The sequence below is a fragment of the Nannospalax galili genome, unplaced genomic scaffold (genome assembly GCF_000622305.1).
Source record: "Nannospalax galili isolate Female #2095 unplaced genomic scaffold, S.galili_v1.0 scaffold996, whole genome shotgun sequence".
Taxonomy (NCBI): domain Eukaryota; kingdom Metazoa; phylum Chordata; class Mammalia; order Rodentia; family Spalacidae; genus Nannospalax; species Nannospalax galili.
Window position 1 is genome coordinate 788,004 of NW_008339436.1, and position 19,831 is coordinate 807,834.

Here is a 19,831-nt window from a genome sequence, read left to right on the forward strand (position 1 = left end):
TCATGTTCCTGGCCAGGGAGCTGGAAAGGAAGGGAAGGGTCCCCAGGAGGGGCAGGCAGTGCCTCCAGCGCATGCTCAGCTGCCCTGCACTGCAGCACCGCATCTCTATTAACCCAGTTTTTCAGATTCTGTGACTGTGCTTATCCCTTGGGTAGGGGTCGTTTTGGACTGTGCGTCATGATGCCACATGAAGGTGCATTGCCAGCTGTGGTAAGAGCACCACATATGGGCTCTGGTGCCACACACAAAAGGATTCTAGGCAGACTTCTGCAAAGGGACAGCCCTCTCCTCCAGCCTTTTCTGTTCTGGAATGTACTTGGCCTCCAGGCCCCTGACACATCAGGACAGTTTCTCCCTATCAGTTCTGGGCAGAATTTGTCCCCTAAGGCAGAAGACACCTTGTGAGCATTGGGGGAGGCAAGCTGCCAGGCACGGAGATGGGGATGGCAAAGGAAGGAGCCTGCTGGGCCTGGATCCTCACCTGTGAGTCCATCTGTGAAGTCAGTACATCTGTGATGGAAGGCTCCTCAGTGATGAGACCCCACCTGGGACATCTGCCCCACAGGTTATGCCTCATCTGTGGGTCTACTGCCTGCCCCAGCTGGCTTCTGCTACCCAGTTTCTGCTAAGCACCAGCTGCAAGACCTATAATCTCTTCTGTAAGACTGTTTCCTCCTCTGTATGTGGTAAGCCCATGCTATCTTAGGGTTGTGGGGAGGGTCTCTCAGCAACAGTGGGGACCATAATGAGGGCACATACAAGTCCCCACAGCAGAGCCATGAACAGGGACTTCTGCACAGGCTTCCTCAGCTGTGGCTTACCTCCACACAGGGCATCCACCAAGACATAAAACCACCCTCAAAGGAGCAGCTGTTTAGTGTGACAGTGGGGGAAGGAACATGGATAACAAGACATGTTTCTAAGACTGTGTGCCTAATGATCTCTCTACCCCAGTCCATTTATTTTCCTTTAACTGCTTTTGTTAACAGTAGTTTAATAATCTCTAATTACTCAGTACATTTACAGATTGAATGTTTCACAATCTTCTATTAAAGTATTAAATTTTAAAATTGGAGTGTTGTGACCTTTGGCATACGGGGGTGACTTGGTTGAGCACTGACATTTACTGGGTGGCCTTGTCTTTTCTGGGTCCAGTGACAGCTAGCTTGAAGGAGCAAAGCTGCCTCCCTCAGGTGGCTCCAGGAGCATTGGTTATGAGGACACAGCACTCCCCATAGTCTTGAAGATGTCTGAGGAAAAGTGAGGCCCCCATCTTTGCATTGAACTTAAATAAGGGATTGGGGACAGGTCCCTCCAAAAGGCCAGGAGGATTTCTAGAAACTTGCCTGCCACCTTTATTTATATTCCTTATTCAAGGAGATTGAAAGGTGAGCCAGTGACTCCAGGGCCTGCAGAATTCAACCAGCAGGACCCAGGACAGTTGCATGGAGAAGAGGGCCTGAGTCTGCAGCACCAGGGTGTCCACGAAGAGTCTTCTGAAGCAGGGTGCCACTGCTGTGTGACCAGGAATGACAGCAGTGAGGAGGGGGCTGCAAGCATGGTCACATTCAGGTAAGCCAGCACATCCCTTAGAGTATGCAGCTATTATCTCCATTTTAACTTGGGGAAACTGAGGTGGGGGGAGCTAAGCAACCTGTGAGGTTGTAAGACAGAGCTGGTACCAGGCATTCACCTGAAAGTGAGGTACCCCATTTTGAAACTAAGAGTATGCCTTGACATCTTCTCCCTCACCTCTCCCAAAGGGTACAGGAGGCTAAGGTTAAGGAACTTGAGTCCCCAAGGGAAGGCAGCTGGGGTGGCAGGGACACAGGACAGAGAACCATAAAGGTGGGTGGTGAAGGCAGGATTCTATCTGCCAACAGGAGCCAAGAAGGAAGCTCTACAGTGCCCTCTCCTGGGCATCACTGGACTCCCAGTACTGTCATCAACCCCCCACGAGGCAGACTGGGGACCCAAGGGAAACAGAGGCAAAGTCCACAGCAGTCAAGGCAAAGCCAGCTCTAGGTTTTTTCTCAGACTCAGGTTTGACCCTAAGGGGAGCTAGGGTCAGTAGGGTCAGCTTCCTTTCTGACCTGTCTGCTGGCCACTATTCTGCGGCCATGCCATGGTCATGGCAGCATGGCTTTGTTGGGTCCACCAGGTATAATAAAGCAGTCACTCAGGGGCTGAGTGCCAAGGACAGGTGACCCAATCACATGGTCCCACTGCAATCCTGCTGAAACCAGGCACCTGTTAGAAATGGAGCTGAGCATTTGACAACACCAGGAATGACTGCTGCGGTCTAGATGTGCCGATGCCTCTGCAGCTAAGGTTTTAGAGCCCTCTTCTGCAAGGGACATGCGCTGAAGCCTCCTGAGCTGGATGGTAAGCAGCCTGGGGTCTTGGGTGCAGACCATCAAGACCAGTCAAAAGCTGGTAACTGTTGAAGCTCATTCTGTTGTTTTCTCTATATTTGGGAATGTCTGAAATAATCTATATCAAAAAATTTAACAGGGGAAAATGCTTGAGAAAAGGCCAGGGCTGGGCAGTGGGGAGACCCTAGCTGGGAGGCAAAGCAGCCAGGGTCCAGCCTGCCTTCCTGAGAGTGGCTGATGGTGGAACACTCCTGCATAGGGAGTGACTGGGGAAAGGGCAGTGGGGACAGCCACTTGGCAGTTGTTTGGAATTCCAGATCCACCCCACCACCTACTACTACTCAGCCCAGCTGGCATGGTATGGGAACTACAGTCAGAGAACAGGGATTGTGACAAGGCCTGCTCTTCTTATCCCCACGCACTGGAGACTCAGCTCAGAAGCCTGGCATTAGAGGGGTTCTGGGCATTCTGGTCAGAAAAAATCATGGGCGGGGCAGTTATGTATAGTGTGGGGTCAGAGGAAGAAGAAAGAGAAGACCTCGACTTGGGGTTTAGATTTCCACTTCCTTCAATCCTCCCAACTATGGAGCACTTTGAGTATATAGAGAGGGTTTGATTAATTCCAAGGAGTCTGACAATTCAATGGAAAAATGCCCAAATGGTTTTCTGCTTGAGTCTAGCAAATTCCTACAATACTCAGTCAATGCAACTTTTGGGGTGACATTCTCCAGCCTTCCAGAAACTCTTCTCCAGCTCTACCTAGCACATAGCATGTCCTTAGGGCAAATCTGTAGGAAGAGTGAGGGTCTGTCTAGACACATCAGGGTTTCATAAAGGCCCATGGGTAAGATTATATGTGCTAAGGGGTCAAGAAAAGCTGACAGAGATGAGGTGGCCCCAAACAGAGGCCAGCGGCACAGTGCTAGGCCCTGGCAGAGGGGTGGTGTTTGGGAAGAAGGAAGATACAAGTTCTCCATCTGTGGAAAGAGGTGCCCAGTGAGTAGCCCTGTAAGGTCACACTGCCTGCTGATGCCCACCAAGCCAGGCAGGGTCCACCTCATATCTGCACCTCCTTGGGATCAGGTCAGTAGGGCTTCTGAAGACCCCTGTGAGGATAAAGGAGCCCGGGTTGGGGGGTGGCTGCTGCCCCTCAGTGGTGGATAGAGAGGCAGAAGATAGCATCAGGCATTATGGATCCTGGCTATCTAAGTTAATACATTTGGATGGGTTTTTAAACAATTGAATTGACTGGCAAGCAACACAGTTTGCCAAACACAATTCATGCAGGTTTTACTGAGCATCTTGCTGGCTAGGGCTCTAGTGAATGTGCTAGCATGGTCAGGAGCTAGCACAGAGCTGGGAGAGGAGAAACCTTTGTTCAAAAGAACAGCACACAATAGTGAGAAGGAAACCATCTCATGGACACTCCTGAGCACCAAGCTGGCCACACAGCAGAACTAGACACACGTGGGATAAAACATCAACGCGGCAAATGGTGGAGAGATCAAAGGGTGGTGACAACACACAGGATATGGGTCTAGCTATAGGAGGTGCCCCAAGGCTCCTTGAGTGCACAAGGCCCATGTTCCCCTTGTCTTAGGTTCCCCAAGAATGTTTCACACCTGTGTGCAGACCAATGCTGACTGTGGCATCAGGGAGCACAGAGGGTCCTGAGTTGTGGTACAGTGTGTATAGAAAGCCCTCTGTGAAAGTTACTTCTAGTACTGTTACCATCATCATGGCTACAGGAGCTGATGGCCTGTTGCCCCTTCAGGCTTCCGTTCCAGGCCTGGTAGAGAAGGGGCTACACTGAGCAGTGCTGGGCCTGCGGTCCAGGGAGGCCTCCAGATACAGCTTCCCTAACTGGGAAATGGGAGTGGAGCGGCAGCAACACACACCCTGGCTTGGAGAGGAGAGAGAGGGCATGTACCCTACCACTGATGAGGGAGTGAGGAGCAGGCAGCATATATGGGTAAAGGGGATACAAGGACTCACTACTCTGGATGATCATTTGGTGGCCATGCCAGGATAGGGTTCCATTTACAGTCCCAAACTGAGAGCGCTGCAGACATGGATGAAAACCTAGGATACCTCAGGTCATTGAGGCAGATGAAGTCCCACCACCAGTCCAACCTACTGCATAGGTCCCTCCCAGACAGACCAAGATCTTGATGTAGCAGATGGCTTATCCTTCCTTTAAGGATATTGGTAGGGTAGGCCATTCCTTTCTTGACCCATCTTCCAGAGCAGTCTGGATCTGTAGTCCACATCCCATGCAAAAGAACATTCCACTGCTTGTGGGTGGGAGCTTATCCACAACTTGACAGTCATGGGATGTGTAAGCTGCTCCCTATAGCCAGGAGGGCAGCAGGCTCTGAGGCTCTTACCTGTTAAGCCCCTACCTGGGGCTTAGGACAACTGCAGCCCCAGGGCAGCCACAGTCAACCCACACTGACCCACATCTCCTAGTGGTAGAGGGTGAACAGAGAGTAGATGCTGGTCACCACCCTACATCCCAAGCACAATAGCTCATCCCAGTGCTGAGCACTTATGAGGCCCTAGGACCAAGGCCAGGCCACTCAGCAAGTGACTCCCTGCTCTCTATAAGTGACATTTTCCCATGATACCCAGCTAGCACTGGTCCTACCCAGGATGACACACTCAGACAAATGTTTAGAGGTCATCAAAGTTGACCCTCATAGTGCAGGACCCTCACCTCTGTCCACTGCTGCCCAGGCAAAGGGCCACCCCTACAAGCCCATCCCGCCTCACTCCAGGCTCCTAGGGCATCAGAAGCAGCCTCCTAAAGTGGAAAATAGAAGGCCTGTTCAGAGTCCTCCCTTAGCCTGGATACTCACAGCACAGATGCCCAATAAATTGCCCTGCTCTGGAAACTAGATTAGGAAAAACACCCAAGTACCTACATGCAGACAAAGAGCAACCCATGCGTACTCACACCCACACAGACACACAGGCATGTGCTCACACACATGTTGCACACACACCTAATGTGCTTTGCATCACAGAGCTGCTCAGTCTTCTGTCACCAGCAGGGAGTGCCCAGGCCTCCCAGGGATGTTACCTGGAGACCCCCAGGAACTGACCTGGCACTGGCCCTGGACTTACTCTGAGCATGGAAGGCTCTACACCAGCACTGTGCCTTAACAGAAAAGAGCCAAGTTCATAGCCCCAGATCCCAAATCATGCCTCAGGCCTGAAGGCGGTCCCACTGACAGCATGGTAGCCCACATCTAGCTCATGAAGACTCTTAGGAGAAGGGGCACCAGGCCTTCACTGCCAAAAGCAGTTTCCCATCTGGAGTATAGAAGAAAACTTGTTTTCTGTCCTTGCTGAGGCCTCTGTACATAATCACCCTCCCTGGCCCTTTTGAGCTGGAGATCCCAGCATGGGGACTGACCAGCCCCAAGTACTACTAAGTGATGAACAGCTGGGACAGGAGCATCCCAGGTCCTTGAGGATCCCTAGCTTAGGCTCAAAGAACGCTCCCAGGTAGAAACACATTATCAGGGCCCTGATGGTCTAATATACAGCAAGTGCTCAAACAAGCCTACATATATGTTGATAAATGGCAAAGGGGTGGTGGGCTCAGCTATGGAACCTGTGGGCAGTCAGATTGCAAACTGCAGACCTACAGTCAGCACGTGGTTCTCATCTACAATCTTCCCACTGGATGAGGCTCACTCCCTGCTCTAATTCAGCCCCTATGCATCTCCCATTCAGGATGGGGGCCGGGGGGGTCAGGGCTCCTTGTCCCCCAATTAGCTCGGATTGGAGTCTGGAAGCTTATTAGGGCTTCAGAGTCTCAGGAGGGAAGGAAGAGGAGCATGGACATGGGAGGAGAGAGGTGATGTGGCAATGCCATCTCACTTTGGAAGCCACTCACTCCCCAACCCCCATGGCCCCACCAGACCCCTAGGCCACCCTACTTGGGGACTCTATCCAGATACCTGTTCGGGTTCCATGTCCTCATTCTGTATCCCATCCCTATGGAACTCACTAGAGACTGATTCTGGTTTTATATACAGCCAGCCTACATGATAAGATGTGCCCTGATCTCATGGGGGCCTGGGATCTGTCTACTTGGGTGACCCACCCCCACCCAGCACCATATAAGACCCTTCTTCACATGCCCGCAAATCTGTAGAGACTTCCCTATGGTAGGCAATGCATCATCCCCTTACTTAGAAAACTCACTTAATAAATTGCCTGGGATATTGCAGGTGGGTCAGGGGTTAGGATCCACTAGTAGGCAGATGCAAAGAGCAGCTCTGTCATTAGCCACCCACACTGGAGTCACTGGCTTCTCCTTGGCCATAGTTGTTAGGGAAACACCACCTAGCACCTAGTACCTCAGAGACCCAGTGACCTGGGAAGGGGAGGCCACATGGGAACCCCAGAAACAGACCAAAGTGAAAGTTGTGGTGGGTCTGAAAGCAAGCGGCCCCTCGTGTCCACTTAGCCAGAGGCACCTTGAGAGCCTTGGCATCACCACAGCTTCCTCTCCTCAAACCCAAACCCTGCTCCATCTGCATGGAGCTGCTGGCAGGAACAGCTGGGCTGGCCCCACAAACCCCTGCCCAGGCCCATGATGGCCAGGCTGGACATGCTGCCCCTACCTCTGGCCGACAGCTTCTTGGTGTTGATGATCTTGGCTGCATACTCATGGCCTGTGCAGAGCTTGACACAGCGTCGGACCACAGAGAAAGCCCCCCTAGAGAAGAAGCAGGGCAGGAGAGAGACACAGGGAGAGTCGATTAATCTTCCACAGACACTCAATTCAGCCATTGTCAGGCCTATAGCACATGGCCAGTGACCAAAAGAAGACTATACCGCTCCCACAAGCTCCTGACCACCCCTTTTGGTACCATGACAATGGCCAGGCAAACATCCTGGGAGGAGGAGGATCAGCTATACCACAGGGAAAGGGCCTCACTCAACTTCTGTGCAGCCCCACGCTCTAGTACTCATTAGTTAGTTGGAATAGGGGCATTCCTAGGGGCCTTCCAGCATGCACCCTCAAGTCCATGGTACCCTTCATGAGAGGCAGAGCCAGGCTAAGCACTCCCTTCTGTGACCCTCACATCATCTCTGCACCCCAAAGTATTTTGCTCAGAAAGCTACTTATGTCACTTCCTTGGCCTGGACAGTCCAGGAAACCCTGAAGCGTATTCACATCGACAGTCCCAGGACAGGAGACAGTGTCTCAGATAGTGTTTGTGACTGTTTCTTTTTAATATAATACTTTGAAAATGAATCTGTAGAAAGGTACTGTTCACTTTTCTGCCCTGCATCTGACTATTTTCTTACTGGTTCAGCAATTATACTTAGCCGCTGAGCTCAGCGACTTCACTTCCGGAAATGGGGCAGGTTGGGACAGAGTCTCATACAGGCTGGCCATCATGGCCTAGCTATGGCCAAGTGGTCAGGGCTGCTCAGGGCCAGGGGTGGCAGGAACAATACTTGTTCATTCTGCATTTTCTTGTTCCATTTGACTTTTCCACACATCGGTTACATTTTCAAATATTCCTTTGTAAGGAAAAAGTAAAGAAAGAATTATTGATGAGGGTTTTTTTCATTTTTGTTGTTTGTTTTGTTTTGTTTTTGCCATGCAAGATGGAACCAGAGAATTTCACTGTAGGCAAGCATGCTACGACTGAACTATACTCTAGGCTGGATTACTGTTTTTCACAGGCACTGTCCTGGGAAACAGTGGGGTGAAGGGAAAGGTCACTGGTATAGTACTTGGTCTTGTTTCATCTGTGTCTATCACTTCCTGGTTGTGCAGGTTGATGTCATTCCATGAGCTTCAATTTTCCCATCTATAGTGAGACAGAAGGGCCTCTCACAAGGTGGTTCTGTGGCTCTTTGCCAAAGCCAGCCTTCAACCACAGACAGGCCCCCATTCCAGCAACTCAGGAAGAAGGTGGCTGCCACATGGTGAGGGCAGGAAGATGGAGGGGGCAGGATGCCTACTGTGCCTTGTGCTCAGGCCTCAGGCCACTTCTTCCACTCTCTGAAGCCAGCCCTGAGAAAGGCTCCTCCCTATCACAGCCATCCCCCAAATCACTGCAGGCCTGGGGAGCAGCTGTAGAATCACCTCCTCTTCTCAGTGGCTCTGCCACTTGCCAGGTGTCACTGTCACAGGAACACTCCCTGGAAGGAGCCACAGGTATGGGCAGCATGTGTCCTCCAGGCCAAGGCTGGGGAGCCCCGACACCTTGGATATCTTTAAGAACAGGGGGATCAGTACCATTGCTGCCCCTCTTGGGACTCACAGTACTTGCCCACTGGAATTTATAATCACGGAGAAACAATGTGGATGAAGATCCTTGTTGAGCCTGTACTGTGAGCCTGTCCCTGATGCCTCAGGACAACTTGTATGCACCCTTCAAGACCCAATTCACACAGCTCAGTCTCCTCTGGGTACTTCCCCTCCTATGGGTTTCATGCTAATCCCTCCTGGCTTGGTTTCTCAGTTGCCCCTAATACTGAACCTAGGGCCTTGTTCTTACTAGGCAAGTGCTTTGCCACTCCGGTCTTCTATATGTTTTTATTTAGAGAAACAGTCTCACTAAATTGCCCAAGCAGATCTTGAGATTTTAAAAAATAGGTAGCTAATATTTTATTATGATTTTGCTTCTCAATTTTTGAAACTTAAGAAAAAAATACTTTTTTTGTTTGGTCTTTTTGAGACAGTCTCCCTGTAGCCCCAGCTAGCCTGGAACTCAATATGAAGACCAGGCAGGCCTTGATTTCACAGAGATCTGCCTGCCTCTGCCTCCAAAGTGCTGGGATTAAAGGTGTGTGCCACCACACCTGGCTGGGGGAAAAAAAAAAAAAAACTTTTAAAAAATATTTTTTCGTAGGCAGGCATGGTGGCGCATGCCTTTAATCCCAGCACTTGGGAGGCAGAGGCAGGCGCATCTCTGTGAGTTCAAGGCCAGCCTGTAGCCTGGGTTACATAGTGAGTTCCAGGTCAGCTGGGGCTACAGGAAGACCCTGTCTCAAAAAAACCAAAAAAAAAAAAATTTTTTTTATGGGGCTGGAGAGATGGCTCAGCAGTTAAGAGAACTGACTGCTCTTGCAGAGGACCCAGGTTTGAGTCCCAGTACCCACATGGAGACTAACAACCCTCTGAATCCAACACCCTCTTCTGACCTCTGCGGGCAATGCATGACATGAGTACACCTACCTACATGCAAGCGCCACATGCATACACATTAAATAAAAATAATAAATAAAAACAAAAAATTCATTTATTCTTTAACAATGTATTCTATTTTTTTAATTTTTAAATACTTTATTGGTTTTATTTTATGTGTCTCAATGCTGAGAGTGAGCAGAGCCTGGGACATGGGTAGGCCTGAAGTTCCCTTGGCTTATCAGAAGCACAGGTCGGCAGGGTGGGCAGTGGCTGTGCTCATCCTTGGACAGAGCTACTGGCACCAGACTGGCCCTACCTTTGGCAGCAAGGGCAGAAAGTGGAGCCACAGAGAGAGCAATGTGCCAAGGGGTCAGGTCAACTCTTTGCTGAAGGCCACCAAGAACTTCATCTGACTATCAAGGTCACCTGCAAGATGTCTGGTGTGAGCCTCCTGCCTCTGAACTTAGTAGGAAGTGATCTGAATACCTTGTTCAGATGGTGAGGCCCCCGGGCACCAAACACGTTATACGGCTTTTAAAATCAAATAAAACTAATTAAAACAAGAAAATACTCTTTGAGTGCTCAACTTGCTGAAGGCTCTCAACACTCTCATTTACAGCAGGATCAACAGTACCAGGGAAACGGGTCCGGAGAGAAAAGGGGAAGAATTAATTCTGTGCAGGAGTGGAGCCCAGGAACTGGGCGGCCCATTTCCATGAGCTTCTATGAGATGCCTGTGGCAACACCTGCTTCATCACTGGTGAGCAGTCTCCTTGACAAGCCCTGGGGAAGGCCCCAGGGAGGAAGAATCCACCTGAATATGAGGAAGAATCAGAGGGTGCACAGTCCGCAGGAAACCCATTTGCCTCTACCTTCTTAATCCCTTGGAGATTCCTGGTCTGTGCCAGAGCCTGGCCCATCGACTGTCTCCAGCCTTGCTGCCCTTCACGGACAGCATCTGACTCCAGGTTTTGAAAGGGCTTGGCTCTGAGATGCCCTCAAGCTAGCCACCATCAGGAATGACGCCCGTTGCTAATCCTCTGTGACTCCCATGGACTGTCTCAAGCTCTCTTCCCATGTTGCTCTGTGGCCCTCTCTGCCTTCTGCCACCTCTCCTGCTGCCCAGGTTGCCTCCTGCTGCCTCATCACAAAACCTCATCTCTCAGGAACAGCATAGCCACTGCAGGGCAGAAGTTGGCATCCACAGAGGAAGCAGTAGACAAGTAGACATGGACCTTCTCCTGCTCAGCTTTCACTCTGGCAAAGATCATGGTGCCCAGCTCTTAGAGTATGGGCAAGACACTGGTAATGGCATCCTCTGTCCTCACAGACCCTGCTTGGATGCCCTCTTCGGAGGACAAGGGGGGGTAATGGTTGTCCATCTTCTCTTAGACCATGTCTGGGTAAAATGAGGTAACCATGTGGATGCTACAAGGCGCCGTTCACCACTCAAAAATCACTAACTACATGATTCTGCTCCCGAGGTAATGTAGACAGGGAACTAGGTCCCTGTAACCCCCACAACAGGCTACAGAATTACTGCAGAACTGCATTCAGGACAGCTGAGTCAATGGGGTGTTCCTGGCTACCTCCCAGCCCTTGGATTCTATCCTCTCAGTGCAAATTTTCCCACCTCTCTCTCTGTACCCCCACCCTGGGTCCATGTGGCCTCACCCTGACTGTCTGTGCTCTCCTGCCTCTGTCATAGGCTTCCGCTGGCCTGTTCCGCTAGAGCAGATAACTATTTGCATAACTACACCTGTCACCAGGACTTTGGCCATCTCCCACAACTGCCTTTGGTTGCTTGACAACCAAATGTAGTGCATTTCTAATTCTCCCAGAAGCCAGCCGCAGCAGCAGCTCAGGGCTGAGTCAGGTACTTGCCCATCCACAGAAAGACTGCTGGCAATTCCAGGGGCTCCTACATTTTGGAGGTGAAAGATAACCAGGAGCCTTGGGTACAAAACAAAGATCCTGCCCTCTTGAACCTATTCATAGACAGATGCTTCCCATTCAGATCTCCTGTGTAAAGACCCACAGGGGTCAGGGCTGTGCACCAGGAACAGGCACAGAGCCCCGACTCCCCTGCCAGATACCTCTCCAGCAGAGCCTCTCAGAAGACCCTCCAGCAGATCCCTGCAACAGATTCACTCCAGCAGACCCACACCAAGCAGATTCCCACAGTGAATCCACCCCAGCAGATCCCACTATATATACCCTAGGCAAAACTTTTTGCAATAGGCTGAGCAGTCAACAGTTTTATCTCTTGCTATAAATTATTGTTTTGAAACATTTCTCAATCATGTACAGTTTTCTGGCCTAGACAGCTCAGAGTGAGCTCCTCTGAGTAGGGCCAGGGTTGAGGACAGAATAGCAGGTGCAGATCATGACCACACAGAAGGCCTTCTTGATTTATTTATTCACTTAGAAACTTAACATCTATTTGTGTGTCAACTCAAAAAAACACACACCTTTTCTACCTTTGATTATCAGTTCTTAAAAGTAAAGAGGGGAAGGTCTGTCTGTGCATCTATCGTCTTTTTTTTTAATGTTTATGAGTGTATTGCCTGCATGTATGTAAGTGCACCCATGTCATGTAATGCCCAAGGAGGTCAGAAGAAGGCATTGCATTCCCTGGAACTGGAGTTATGAACACTTGTTATATGGGTACTGGGAACTGAACCTGGATCCTCTATAAGAGCAGCAAGTGCTCTTAATCGCTGAGCCATTTTTCCAGTATGCTTCCCCCAAGCATCCCCCCACCCCCCACCCCTCCTCCCTGTCTATTTTATCCATCTGAGATGGAGCCTCTGTATTGCCTAGGCTGGCCTTGAACCACAGGGCTCAAGTGATCCTAAGACCTCATCCTCCTGAGTAGCTGTGACTACAGACTTACATCATGCTTAGACATTTATATTTTAACATTGACCTAAGCAATTTGGTGGAAACTCTAACCTGTACTTGAAATAGAGTGTTGATAATTATGGTGAGGTTTTTCTTTTTTTTTTTATGTACTTTTCAATTTCTAAGCAGCAATACAAGAATAAAAACATCTACCAAGAACATGGATCCTTTCTGAATTATTGTCATTATGATTACAATGCTTGCAGCAGAGTAAACAAAGTCATTCAACAACACTCTAAATGAAGTCACTGTGCCCTTCCTAACATGTGGCACTGCAGTGGAGCCACACATTACCTGTGCAGATGTGAAGCTCCGCTCCACGAAGAGGCTTCCTGTTACATAAGTTTGGAGTGGGTTGTCTATTTTTCACTTTCCCCCTTTAGGGTTCCACACACTTTGGACACATCTCCAACAGCATGGTCTGACCACTGAGTATTGCTTTGCTGTGTGGATACCGTGCAGATGTCCTGAAGAAGTGAGCCTCCATAGCTTCCCTGGCCCTAGGGTTGGATGAGAGCTTTCCGGGTGTGTTGCACTCAAGGAGAAATGTGTGCTGTCTGTCAGCACCCACAGATGGCTGCAGGGCAAGCTGAGCTCACAGGTTGTCTATCCTGTCCTGCCTAGCATCCAGATATCCTGGGCTCTTCTGGAGACAAACATCTGGACAGCCCTGAGATCTGTCCTCACAGGCAAGCTCCCTGTGGTCTCCCAGCATCCAAGCATTGCTTTATCAGCAAGTTCCTACTTGATTTTTTCCTTTTACATTTAATGTTACCGCACACACACGATGCCCACACTTTGACAAGGGCCCCTCCACAAGCTGACTGTGGAGAGCATCCCTCATTTGACAGCCGAGGGCTTCTCTTCTGGCAGCTGAGGGGATGCTTTCAATTTGCCATCTCTTAAACGGCCTGCAGTGAGCAGTTCAGTTATTTCTACAGAGTTCATTTCCAAAAGTATAATCACTGGGTGATTTTACATCAATTTATGATACTAGGAATGGAAGGCCACGCTCTGGCTGTCAAGCACTCCAGCTCTGGCCTTTCTGAGGCTCTCTCCTGCTTTGCAGTGGGGCATTGGTTCTTTCGGCATGCAGATGCATCACCCCAATCTATGCCTGAGTGATCATGTGGTGTCCTCTGTATCTCTGTGTGATCAATTTCTCTTTTCATGACAACACCAGACATATCTCAGTCATAGCAGTCATACTAACCTGCCTAGTAATGTGTACAACTACCCTAATTTTTTTATTTTATTTATTTATTTGTGTGTGTGTGTGTGTGTGTGTGTGTGTGTGTGTGTGTGTATTTTGCATGCATGCCATGATGTGAGTGTGGAGGTCAGAGGGCAACCTGCAGGATTAAATTCTCTCTTTCTACCATATGGGTATCAGGAATAGAACTCAAGTCATCAGGCTCAGAAGTAAGCACGTTTACTCTCTGACATACTACTCTATTTTCCAGTCAGTTCACCTGAGGTAGTGGGGGTTAGACTTCAATACATGAGTTTGTGGGGGCATAACTCAGCCACTACACATGCTAGCCTCCCATTCTGCCTTGTGGAACCTGCCAGTGTATAGTAGGAAATATTCACCAAATAATGTTCCCAAGCATTACCTCCATTGGATGTTGACAGACTTGGGTACAAACAAAGGCTGTAGACAAAGGACACAGGAACCAAGAGTAGAAACAGCATTTCCTTCCTTTACGTTTTCAGTATAGGACTGCTATGACCTTTAACACAGTCATCTGTACCATGAATCTCCAAGGATGACAACCTTCCCCCAACCTATTTAACTACAGAAATCTTCACCGAAAAGAGGATTCAGAGGATTGAATATTCTTGGGACCAAACATTGACCCCTGCTGGAAGCCCTGTGTGAGTCACCGAAGCCCACAGTTGGTATTTCTGAAAGATGCACGTGTCATCCATCAGAATACACCCCAATACACACCCAGATTCCTTACCCCACCCCAGAACCACAGCTGCTGGAGCTGTGGGCTTGGAGTCACTGCGGGCAAACCTCCGAATGAGAAATCTCTCAGCATGGCACCCCCTCTTCTCTCTGCCTTTTAGCTAGGTAGGGTTGATTCTGGAAAGGGTGCCCCTGGCTTCCTGTGATGAGGCATGTTGCCTGGCAAAGCTCATATGTAATAGGCTGCACAAGGCAACTTTGTCACAATCACCTCATGAGTTCAGGCTATCACTGCAAGGGTGTCTCTCCTCTGCTTATGATCTTCCATGGCCTGTGTACATGACTCTGTGTTAGAGTTAGCCTCACAGGCTGCAGTCCTTCCCAATCTGCCATTCCTGCCACAGCTGAACTGTCTGGTTACCCTGGGGGAATCAAGGCAGCTAGGGTCACATTTCCAGGTGGTACTTTGGGACCAGATGAGGTCGAACCAGCTCCTGAGTTTTCCTCATATCCCCAAGAGAGCTGCTCCCTGCTACTCTTACTCAGCACCCAACACACTGAGGCCCCTCCCTCTTTGAGGAATGTGAATTTCCCACCCCCCCACCTCAGGTCCCTTCTTGGGTCCTCCCTGTTCCCATGAAAGCTCCTAATGTCACAGGTCCATACAGGAGACTTCTGTATACTTCCCACACAGGAACTGGTCAGGAAGTGGAAACCAGGCCACAGACATTTTGGACTGCTGCCAATGCAATGGACAGCTGAGAGGGGCATGCTTGGGCAGCAAGAGGGATACGGGAGGGACCATCAGTCACCAGGCACTGACTGCTCCCGCCTCTGTCCCAGCAACAGGGCAAGGACTGGCTGCAGAAGACACTCAGTAACAACTGTGAGGCATGAATAGAATCCTGGGCCAAAGCTGCCTACACACATGGTGATTGATTAGTACTGTCTGCCCTGGGTCCTAGAAGGGCACTTTGGGCTGTATATCATGTGATCTCTGGTTTGATAAGACTTACAAGTCAGTAGGCTAGTCTTTCAGCCCTGGTTCTATATCTTTCAGCCTATGTGAATCCTGTCTCCTGGCCCTCGGCTCTTCCCTCCACTCAGGCACCAGGTAATCTGGAAATCCACCCTTGACTTTGGCAATTGGTGTTTCCACAGTAGGGAACCCATGGAGACAAGGGTCAGGTTACTCAGGCTACTCAGAACTGCCCAATAGCCTTTTCTATTGTAAGCTCTCAGATAACTTCCCTGAGTCCTGGCCCATTCCCCATTTTCCCAATCCTCCCCTACAATGCAGCAGGAAGCCCATTCCAATTCACACTCTGCTAAGAGCACACAAGGCTGGCACATTCATCTCCCTGGCACCCCGGCCATGACTCAGCTAAGACTCATAAGGCATAATAAATTTTTAAGGCGAGCATATGGTGGCACTGACCTCTTCAGGGTTCAACATGGCCATCCTTGGACCACAGCAGTACACCTACCCCTCCCAACATAGAGGTGGCCAGATCCCTGGCAGAAGGTCAGACGCAGCTGGAAGTGAGAGCCAGCAGATAGGGCTCAGTAGTGTATTCATCCTAGTGAGTACACTCCTACTCTGCTTGGGACAGGGAACGTCAAGGGAGGAAGATCAAGGCTCACAATTCCCGACTCAGAGATGTCAAGTAGACAGTAGAAAAACGTGTGGCTTTGAATCAGGCAGAACTGGGTAGAGATTTTTAAAAAGCAAAGCTCAAGGCACTCTCTGGTCTACCGGGAAAGGCTTAGGAGTTGTCACTCCTGTTCTCACAAACCATAAGCTGAACACACTGACGTGCAACAGCTCTTTCAAGGATCCATCAGAGAACCAGGGTCACAGACAGACTGCTGTCATCCTCCTTACCCCCACACTGGAGAGACAGGCAGGTACAGAGAAGCACAGCTTAGCAGCTCTCATGCCTGGAAAACCAGGGTTGGGCAGGAACTAACTGGCCATGTGTTGGAAGCTCAGTGTGGTGCCAGTCTCACCAGCATGCGCTCACAATTCTGTGAATTTTACCTCTAAAAGTCCTGCTACATTCCCAGAGTAAAGATCAGAGGACCATTCTCCAGGGCTTCCAGCAGTGGGAGGAGACAGTAATTGTATTAAATACACAAATGCGTTCTGTTCCTCTTAACAAAGCCTACCTCAGGAGATGCTGATTAATCAGAGACAGACCTATCTGAGGGAAAGGAAAACACCCAACGTAGCCCCTTCTATCTGTCCTGTACCACACGCAAGGAGAAAGAAGAAACAGATGTGAAAGTCACAGCCAGGCACTAAGACCTGACCGCACGATGACAGAGCACTCTATCCCCCACATGCTACCACCAGTTCACCAAGGCCTATTTACCCGCGCTCCATCTAGTACATTATGTTCATCTTTCAACCAAAAACTACAAGTCATACAAAGGGACAAAAAGATGCAGAGCAAACTGACTCTAATGTGGCAGAGATGTTGGCACTAGCAGACCAGGAATCTGAAACAACTATAATCAGCACGTTGAAGACTCTGAAAAACTGTAATACATGCAGAAACAGATGGGCAATGTGAGCTGAGATGAAAATTCTGAGAAAATAGAAAAAAGAAATGTAGAAAATAAGAAAGCATTAATGAAGCTGGGTGTGGTGGCGTACACCTTTAATCTCAGCACTCGGGAGGCAGAGGCAGGCGGATCTCTGTGAGTTCAAGGCCGGCCTGGTCTATATAGAGAGTTCCAGGACAGCTGGGGCTACAGGGAGACCCTGTCTCAAAAAAACAAACAAACAAAAAAAAAAAAGAAAGCACTAATGAAAATGAAGGATGCCTTTGATGAGCTCAGTAACAAATGAGGTGTAGCTGAAGACAGGACAAGGGAATGGGGAGAAAGATCACAGGAACTTGGAAAACTGACATGCAAAGAGAAAAAGGAATGATACACCCAAGACCTAGGATACATCTAAAAAGGTATAAACCCATGTGATAGGAGTGCTGGAAGTGGAGGAAATGGGAGAAAAACCAAAGGAATATTGAATAATGACTGAGAACTTGCCAAAATTAAAGACAAGACACCAAACCACACAAATCTAAGGAGCTCAGAAAATAGCGAGCAGAATAAATATCTCACAAGAATACCTGTGCCTACATGTTCAAACTACAAAAAGTGAAAGAAGAAAAGAAGTCAAAGATTGAAACAAACACCTCATCTACTGCAGCGAGGGAAAGATGAGAAATAGACTGGACTTCCCAGAAACCATGCAAATAAGAAGAGTGAAGTAAAATATAAAAAATATTGAAAGAAAAGAACCACCAGACTAGAACGCTGTATCCAGAGCATTATTCTTCAGAAGTAGAGGAGAAATGGGCCAAGAGAGATGACTCAGTTGATAAAGTGCTTACCATGCAAGCTTGAGGACTCGAGTTCAATCCCAGAACCTATGTCAAAAAAGCTAGGCATGGTGGCAGACACCTGTAATCCCAGTGCTGGGGAGGCGAGGCAAGCAGAGCACAGGGGCTCACAGGCCAGTCAGCCTGCCTTAATTGGCAAACTCCAGGCTAGCATGAGACCCTGTCTGAAAAAGATAAAAACAAGGTGGAAAGAGCCCGGAAAAAGACACCCGGGCTTAGCTTCTGGCTTCCGTGAGCATGTGCGTTCACCTGAACCTGCATGCATGGGAACACACATGCATGGAGGGACTTGGTCACCAGTAAGCTTGTCTTTCAAGAAACAGTAAGAAAATCTTCAGAAAGAAAAAAAATGACAGAGATTAGAAACTTGAATCTACATAAAGTTAGAGAAGGAGTAAGTGAAGATGATACAAGATTTTTTTTACTGATTAATGGGTAACAGTTTATTAAACATAATAGCAGCAACAGTGTGTTTGGTGCATCTAGCTAATGGATTGGTGTGAGGAAGCAACACTAGAAGGATAGGAAGGAGGAATCCAGAATGTTCTGCTACAACGTACTTGTACTGCCTCACCATCTGTGAAACAGGAGTGTGCAGAGTGGATGTGAATGAACTGTAAATGCACATTACAAGCCCCAGGGCAGCCTCCAGGAGCATGGATAACTATTACTGAAGTGCTAGGAGAGGAGGGGGTGAGGGCAGAGGAAGGGAAAGATGGAGGGCCAGGGAAGAAAATGGGATCATCATGTAAAACACTCAGTCCCAGAAGGTAGAAAGTGAAGAAAGACAAAAAAAAGAAACAAAATAGTAACTAATATGATAGCTATTAACCCAAGTATAACACACCAATTAAGACTACACTGCTTAAGAGATCCACCAGACTGGATTTAAAAATGAGGCCCAACTGTACATGGTCTACAAGAAACTCAGTTTAAAAGTAAAGACATAAAGTGATTAAGAGTAAAGACACAAATACTATTCAAAATCATTTACAGATTCAGTACCATCCTCTCAAAATCCCACTGACCCCCACCCTACAGAAATAGTAAAACCTATCTCCAAATTCATATGTATTCCCAAAGGACATCAAATAGCCAAAACAATCTTCTTAAAAAGGCTAAACAAAGTCAGAGAACCCACATTTCCTGATTTCAGAATTTACTACAAAGCTATGGTAATTAAAATAGTGGCACTGGCATAAGAACAGACATAGACTGACAGCATAAAATATGACCCATCAATTTCAACAAAGGTGCCATAAACATTCGATGTAGAAAGACAGTCTTTTTCAACAGACAGTACTTGGAAAATTGAATAACTACATGCAAAAGAATGAAGTCGGGCCTTTATTATTTGCCATAAATAAAAGCTAATTCAAAATAGACCAAAGTCCTAAATTTGAACAATAAAACTGTAAAATGCTTAGAGTACAATGCAGGAGCAAATCTTCACAGTATTAGACTTGGCGGTGCTCTCTCAGATGTGAAACCAAAAGTGCAGGCCACAGAAACAAACAACAACAAAAAACTGGACTTCACCTACACATAAAAGTCTTGTCAAGCACTATCAGGAATGGGACGCAGCTAGTGTGGCTCAGTGGTACAGCATGTGCCTAGCTTGCATGAGGCACTGAATTCAGTCCTCAGCAACACCCAAACACACATCCAAAGAAGATACACAAATGGCCAATAAGCACATGAAAAGATCCCCAGCACCACTTAGCCATGCGGGAAACTGAGTCAAAACCATAGTGAGCTATCACTTCCCAATCATTAGAATGACTACTATTGCTGTAAAAAATACTTTTAAAAACTGAAAACAAGTGTTGGTGGGGAGATAGGGAACTTTGAACCTTTGCATTGCTGGTGAGAATATAAAATGATGCAGCTACTGCGAAAAACAGTCTGACAGTTCCTCAAAAAAGTTAAAACAGGGGCTGGAGAGATGGCTCAGCAGTTAAGAACACTGGTTGTTCTTGCAGAAGACCCGGGTTCAAATCCCAGCACCCACATGGCAGCTAACAGCTGTCCGTAACTCCAGTCCCAGGGGATCCGACAGCCT

The 19,831-nt window shown here is 48.4% G+C and overlaps 1 protein-coding gene across 10 annotated transcripts in view; it reads right to left on the bottom strand.

Moving 5' to 3' along the window:
• Camk2b (calcium/calmodulin dependent protein kinase II beta) overlaps window positions 1-19,831 on the bottom strand; it is a 100,381-nt gene that overhangs the window by 50,651 nt on the left and 29,899 nt on the right. For all 10 annotated transcript variants that reach the window (XM_008834071.1, XM_008834078.1, XM_008834077.1 and 7 more), the window contains exon 2: window positions 7,013-7,107. In XM_008834071.1, the coding sequence (XP_008832293.1) occupies window positions 7,013-7,107 (95 nt within the window). The remainder of the gene's footprint in view (window positions 1-7,012; window positions 7,108-19,831) is intronic.